General features: G+C 47.3%; 1 protein-coding gene across 1 annotated transcript in view; it reads right to left on the bottom strand.

Moving 5' to 3' along the window:
• Window positions 1–7,635, bottom strand: part of Eya2 (EYA transcriptional coactivator and phosphatase 2) — a 170,707-nt gene that overhangs the window by 7,175 nt on the left and 155,897 nt on the right. Inside the window, exons 11-12 of the mRNA XM_021149209.2 lie at window positions 2,856–2,914; window positions 639–799 (exon numbers count right to left, since the gene is read on the bottom strand). Coding sequence (XP_021004868.1) covers window positions 639–799; window positions 2,856–2,914 — 220 coding nt within the window. The remainder of the gene's footprint in view (window positions 1–638; window positions 800–2,855; window positions 2,915–7,635) is intronic.

Here is a 7,635-nt window from a genome sequence, read left to right as displayed (position 1 = left end):
CACTTTGTAGACCAGGCTGGCCTCGAACTCAGAAATCCGCCTGCCTCTGCCTCCCGAGTGCTGGGATTAAAGGCGTGCGCCACCACACCCGGCAACATTTGTAACCACGACATCTGGGAGGCCAAAGCAGAAGGACTGCTGTGAGTTTAAGGCTGGTCTGGCTACATAGAGAGGCTGTGCCTCAAACCCCAAGCTAGGAGTAGGGAGATGGTTTGGTAGCTAATGTGCTCACTATGGAAGTATGAGGACCCACGTCTGCATCCCCAGCATCATGTAAAAAGCACCAGCCCATGACCAGTGATGGAGAGGCTGAGACAAGAGGGTCCCTGGGCCTTGCTGGCCAGCTAGTCCAGCCTAACAGCAAGTCCGGGGTCAGTGAGAGACCCTGTCTCAAAAAACAAGGCAGAATGATTGAGGAAGATACTGAACATCAGCTTCCTGATGCACACCTACATATGTGCCTGAATGTACGTGTACACACACACACACACACACACACACCAAACCAAACAGCCCACTTATATTCTTGTATTCATACATCTTCCAGAACCTTCCAAAGCAGTGCCTGGCCACAGCAGGGCCCAGAAGCACCTGACCTAGACTCCTTTGTTCTCCCCACCCTCTCCTCTGTCACTCACCACCCACGTTGTTGCGGTAGGTGTTGTACATCTCCTTCACACGGCGGTAGCGGAAGGCCAGTTTCCTCATCCAGTCCACACCGCCATGAACACCTGTACCCAGGCACAAGCTGGCTCCTGGTGCCGTGCTGTGGAAACCATCAGTGGAGAAGTTGTATGTGCTGGAGAGACAGGACAGGGTGACATTAGTGTGAGGGGACTCAGGTCCCTGGGCCCACAATAGGCTTTGAGGTATCCATGGGTGCCTGGATACACTCAGGGTATGTGTCTGGAGTGGGGGAACTTTATCTCTCATTGGATTCCTAAGAAGACCGCATGTTTCCTGAGCCATGTACATGCAAAGGACAAACAGAGGCCTTGTTTCTGCCTTTGGGCATCAGAGTGAACTCCTAGGCTCTTTTGGAGGAACCATTACTGCTTCTGCACACAGTAGCCAAGCCTGAGAAAGCTTCCATCTTTTCTCTGTGGAATTCCAAGGGCCAATGAGCTGTGCTTACTGGGGGCCAAAATGTTCAGAACCTTGAGTCTGACACCTCAGCATTCCTCTCTCTTCCCTTCATCCAGACAAGACACCTCAAGTGTGCTCATTACAACACTCTTGAAGAGGACTAATTAAACCTTGTAGATACACTCCTGAAGCAACTCAAGCAGCCACGGGATCTTACAGATGTTGACATCTGTCTTTCTGTAATCACTCTATCAGTCATCTCTCTATCATCTACCATCCTTCATCTCTGTTATCCATTTTTGATCATCTACCTACATACCTACCCATCCATCCATCCATCCATCCATCCATCCATCCATCCATCCATGTACCCACCTGTCTATCCATCCATCCATCCATGTACCCACCTGTCTATCTGTTTATCTGTCTGTCTGTCTATCTATCTATCTATCTATCTATCTATCTATCTATCTATCTATCTTCATCTATTATCTACCTATCTACCTATTAATCATCTATTTATCTACCAATAACCAATCATCAACCTTTCTATCAATATTCAATCAATCGTTTATTATCTACTTTTCATATCACCTATATAACATTTAGCAGTCAGCTAATCTACCAGCTACCTATCGTCTGTCTATCCATTTATTTATCAACTAACAGCTATCTATCACCTATCCATTTGCTTTTCAACCCTCAATTAATCAATCCTCAATTAATCTGTCAATTATCTATCTTTCTATTATTATTCAATCAATCAATCAATCAGCTTTTAATTATCTCTCTGTAGCTATCTATCTATCTATCTATCTATCTATCTATCTATCTATCTATCTATCATCTATCAGTCATCTACCTGTCACCTATTATTTATCATCTATCCATCTATCTATCTATCTATCCATCATTCATCCATTCCTCCATCCATCTATATCCAACCATCCATCATCCATCCATCCATCATCCATCCATCATCCATCCATCCATCCATCATCCATCCATCCATCCATCATCCATCCATCCATCTATTTATCCAATATCTATCCATCCATCTATACATCCATCTATCATCCATCCATCCATCCATCCATCCATCATCCATCCATCCATCCATCCATCTATCCATCCATCCATCCATCATCCATCCATCCATCATCCATCCATCCATCCATCCATCCATCCATCATCCATCCATCCATCCATCCATCCATCATCCATGTATCATCTATCTACCTACTTATTTACCTATCTCATGGTAAAGACTATAAAGTGGCCTCTCCTTTGAGTATTAATCTTTCCCTAAATATCTTTCTTTCTATCAAACTCTGTGCTGGAAATCTGAAGCTGGGGAGACCTGTCAGTGGGTAAAGGGCCTGCCTCACAAGCCTAAGCACCTGACTTTGGATCCTCAGCATCCATAAAAAATGTAGATCACGGAGATGTAACCTCAGGGCTGGGGTGAGGTGCTTCAGAGACAGAGACAGGAGGATGCCTGTTGGCCAGTTCATTTAGCTGAAATAGTAAACTCATGGTTTACTGAGAGGGTCTGTATCAAAAATAAAATAAATGTGATAAAGGAAGACACGGAACATCTGGCATTACACACACTTGCACAGATAAGCACATCTGCACACACTAAAACAAATAAAAAGATCCACATTGGCTCATCCTGAAATTCTTTTTTATGGTAGAGATAGGAGTCCAGTTGGACCTGCGTGGAGGTCCCCAAGTGGGAGGGAAACTCCTCGGCCCCAAATCCTTACCTTAAATCCTGACCATTGTCATCAGATGAGACATCATCCACATGGATTTGGTCACAGTCCTTGTGGAAATGTGAAAAGGACAAAGACGTGCCAGTTAGTCTGAAGTGGAGCTGGTATTTATTTATTTATTTATTTATTTATTTATTTATTTATTTATTTATTTTTGAGACAGGGTCTAATGTAGCCCAGACGAGTCTTGAACTTGCTATGTAATGGAAGATGACTTTGACCTTCTAAGATCCTCCTGCCTCCACTTCCTGAGTGCTGGATTGCAGGTAAACATCACCACCGCTAGTGATAGACCTAGGGCTTCATGCCTCCTAAGCAAGCACTATCAACTGGGACACATCCCAGCCTAGGGGTGTTGTGTTTCCTGGGCTGGAGAGACTGCTCCTCCAGAGGTCCTGAGTTCAATTCCCAGCAACCACATGGTGGCTCACAGCCATCTATAATGGGATCCGATGCCCTCTTCTGGTGCATCTGAAGACAGCTACAGTGTACTTACATACATAAAATAAATAAATCTTAAGGAAAAAAAGAAGAGTGCGTTTCCTAAGCTGAGGGTGGCTGAACTGTGGAGCTGGCATTCTTGGGAGCTGGTCTGGGTTTTGTCACTAAAGGCTAGGGCCTCGGCTGAGGTAATGACTGCTTTCTCTTTGGCTTCCATATGAACAAGCCCATGGTCACAGGAGCGTTATCAGGTGAGTGGCCAGCTCAGCTGGGTGAGCTTTGCACACGTAAAGGTGATTAACTAAGGTTCTGTTGGGGGGACTCCAAGGCTCCCCAAGACTCTAGGAAAAGTTACCCTGGCCATCAAGTGGGTGCTATTCAACTTTCACAGCACAGGGAGGTCTGTCCCACCTAGGCATTAACCTCGTCAAGTCACTGTCTGCTCCACAAGCGGTGAGCACCTGCTCTGTGACTCAGTTTCCCTTCTGTGTCAACAACCACATGTATCTGAGGGCACCATAAAACAGGATGCCCAGAAAGTTCTAGGGAGAGAGCTGTTCTAGGACATGGGAGTATGTCAACATCCAACTCCTGGACTGGGGTAGTAAGCTCTTCCAGGAACGAGCTTGTAAGCTGGCCTGGCGTCATGGCTATATAGCCCACTCTATGTTGCAAAGTGTGTGTGTGTATGTGTCCATCCATGGGTGTGTGTGCACACATGCACTCCCACACTCAACTGTGTAGATACGTGTGGTGGCCAAAGGCTTGGGATAGCTCTCTTTCTTCTTTTTTCTTTTAAGAAGAATTGGAACTTGGATTTAATTAATTAACTGATTAATTACTTTTTATGGGCATCTGTGTTTTGCCTGCATATGTGTCTGTGTGAGGGTGTCAGATCTCCTGGAGCTGGAGTTACAGAGTGTTGTGATCTTCCATGTGGGTGCTGGGAGTGGAATCTGAGTCCAGTGGGAGAGTAGCCACTAACCACTGAGCCATAGCTCCAGACCCTCCCAAAGTATTTTTGATAGCCAACATGTAAATAAACCAAGGGGACCTCTTTCTGAGTTCCAGGTACCATGTCATTTGGAACTGAACTTTGGCTGTGCCCTGGGGCCTGGAAGTCCACATTGCAGTCTCTCCTGTGGTGCCATTTGGCTTAATCTCACTGTGTTTACTTGGTGCTTGGGGACATCAGAGTTTGAGATTTTTGCTTCGTAGCCGTCCGGCATGAAGTAGGGTCCAAACCCATCCTGACACTCTGATGAGCTTCACTACTCTTCTGAAACAGCCTAAGTTGGCCTCTAGCCCACTGTGTGATCAAGGCTGACCCAGAACTGTTGATCCTCCTGCTTCCACCACCCGAGTGCTGCGAACACAGGACAGGCCTGTGCTACCACACAGTTCATTTATGTGGTACCAGGGATGGAACCAGGGCTTTGCGCATGCTCTGCCAACTGAGAGTCTTCCTCAGCACCCAACGGTTTGCATTTACAGTGCAAGGCTGACTTCACAGAGCCAGGCTTGGAGAGAATAGAGTGAACACCCTCCTCTCTCTGCCCTGCAGACCTGGCACAGGATGTCCGCTTGAGCGCCCTGCAGGGGTCAGACAGCCCCCACCCCAGGGCATCCCTGATGTCAGGGGAAAGGCACGTAAAGAGGCTCTGCTTTTCTCATCTGTGAGGGATTGTCAGGGGCGCTAAACTGTGACAACAGGCGCGATCACATTTCGAACTTCATAAAACACCATGACTTTCGCTAGACACTACCTCATTCTCCACCAGCTGACCCGAATCAAGTTACCCATGAGCCATTGGCCAGGGCCACCGGACAATGCAGGGCCCAGGGAACCTGACTGGGCTTTTTGGAGGAACACTGAGGCTCTGAATCTGCTGTATCCCCAGGTGTGTGGGGGCAGTCTTCAAAGCTGGAGGGGAGGTACATTCACATGAAGTGCAGAAAAATTCTGGTCAATCTCAGGTCAAAGGGCACTAGCCTGGGGAAGGGATTTCAATGGGACCAATGGCAAAGACAAACGAGTTCCGACGGCCTCTACACAGGTGAGACGATATGAATTAGAGAATTCGTGGAGAGATCAACTATATAATGACTGCTTATTGGGGCAGCGAGGAGTGGGAGGAGGGACTCACGACACACACACACACCACATACAAACACACACAGCACACACACCCCTCCCCTTCTGCCTTCTGGAATGGAAGGAAACTTCATAGCCTGGAAGACCAGGGCAGGCCCTCAAGTTTGCTCACAGAAGGCATCCGGAATTGTGGAAAAACGACTAAGAAGGAGAGAATCACTGTGGGAGTGTGTGTGTGTGTGTGTGTGTATTGTGTATGTGTGTGCTGACAGTAACCTACTAAAATATGTGGTATTTTAAAAGAACAGATATAGAGAATCTGAAAATGGGAAAAGAACAATCTAGGCATTTATACATCTGGCAGGAAACGACAGGTCCACAGGGCAGAAGCTGACGTTGGCCTGGTGGGCAGTGGAGGGTTAGCCTTATCTAAACAGGGTCACCAAATTCATGATAAAGATAATAACAATTCTGAGAGCTGGGGGTGTAGCCCAGATGGACGTCCTTGTGTAGCATGGCTCTGAGTCCAGTCCCCAGCACCATTATCACCATGGCAACAAAACAAGGGCTGGGAACGTGGCTCAGCAGCACAGTGTTTGCCTGGCTTGCATGACCCTAGTTTTGTTCCTCAGTACAGAAACAAACAAACAAACAAACAAAACCCAACAATAAAACCAGACAAGAGCTGGGTCTAGCCTGCTGGTAGAGTACTTACCTAAATACCATGAGGGAACTCTGTGTTCTGTCCTCAATACCACACACATACACACACACACACACACACACACACACACACACACACACACAGAGAACACATAGACACAAACACACAGACATACACAGACATACACACACAGACAAAAACACAAATAGACATACGCAGACACACAGACATACACATACTGAGACACAGACACACACACAGAGGTTAAATGTATATGTATTACTTTTGAATAAATTATTGAAAATCTCTTCCCGGGAGGAGACAAACCTAACATGTGTTATGAACTTTCACTGTGTCAGGGACTCTGCCTAGACCCTTACATACGTTAAGAGAGACTCTCCTCTTCCTGCCTCATGTGGGAGGAAGTGAAGCAGAGAGCACCAGGGCATGTTACGTATGGGCTGAACTGTCCCTTTCACACCATAACCTCCAATCCCTGTGAGTGTCTTTGTTTGGAAATCGACACGGAATGCAACTCCGACGAGTCCCTAGGTTTGGACCCAGGGGAGACATTTGTCTTTCCTGCATCACCTGCATGAGCCTAATTTGGTTTGATGGGAAGCTAAGCAGGCTCAGGCAGGTTAGTACTTGGATGGGAGACAAGCCAATGAGCTGACACAGAGAGCAACATGCACGAAGGAAGAGTGTGGCCGAGATGGGGTGACACACGCATGCCGAGGCACACTTGAGACCACCAGGAACTGGGGCCGTCTGCGAGGCCCAGACCGACTCCTGTAGAGGCTACAGGGTGTGCGCACAGCATGTGGGGTGTCTCTGCTGGGGAGATGGGTCCGGCTCCCTGCTTACTCACTCATGGTTGTGTTATCTGTCAGCACGGACCTGTGAGTGCTTATTATACTTTGAGTTGGAATTTAATCACTCCGTATTTATTACTAAACCATCCCAGCTTTGGCCACTGGGGACCCTTTTGGTTGCATCCTGTTCCTTTGACATCATGAATCATTGGACTTTGAGAGCTTCCTTAGTTTCTGGTGATTTAAGTGTCCTTTCCTCTTCAGCAAATCCTACTGGTGGTTGCTACCACAACCAGCCTTCCTTATTTTCTTTCTCTCCTTCCCTTCCATTCTCTTCCTTCCTTTCTTCTTTTTTTCCTCCCTCTTTTTTCGAGACAGTATTATTCATTCTGAACCAGCTTCTGGCCTTGAACTCACTATGTAGGCCAGGCTAGCCTTACTATGTAGCCAGGTTGGTCTCACTATGTAGCCCAGGCTGGCCTCACTATGTAGCCCAGGCTGGCCTCACTATGTAGCCCAGGCTGGCCTCAATATGTAGCCCAGGCTGGCCTCACTATATAGCCAGGCTGGCCTCACTATATAGCCAGGCTGGCCTCACTATGTAGCCCAGGCTGGTCTCACTATGTAGACCAGGCTGGCCTCACTATGTAGCCCAGGCTGGCCTCACTATGTAGCCCAGGCTGGCCTCACTATGTAGCCCAGGCTGGTCTCACTATATAAACTAGGCTGGCCTCACTATGTAGCCCAGGCTGGCCT

This window comes from Mus caroli, chromosome 2 (assembly GCF_900094665.2).
Source record: "Mus caroli chromosome 2, CAROLI_EIJ_v1.1, whole genome shotgun sequence".
Lineage (NCBI taxonomy): Eukaryota > Metazoa > Chordata > Mammalia > Rodentia > Muridae > Mus > Mus caroli.
Note: the sequence above shows the minus strand (reverse complement) of the source record. Positions and strands in the feature narration are given on the sequence as shown.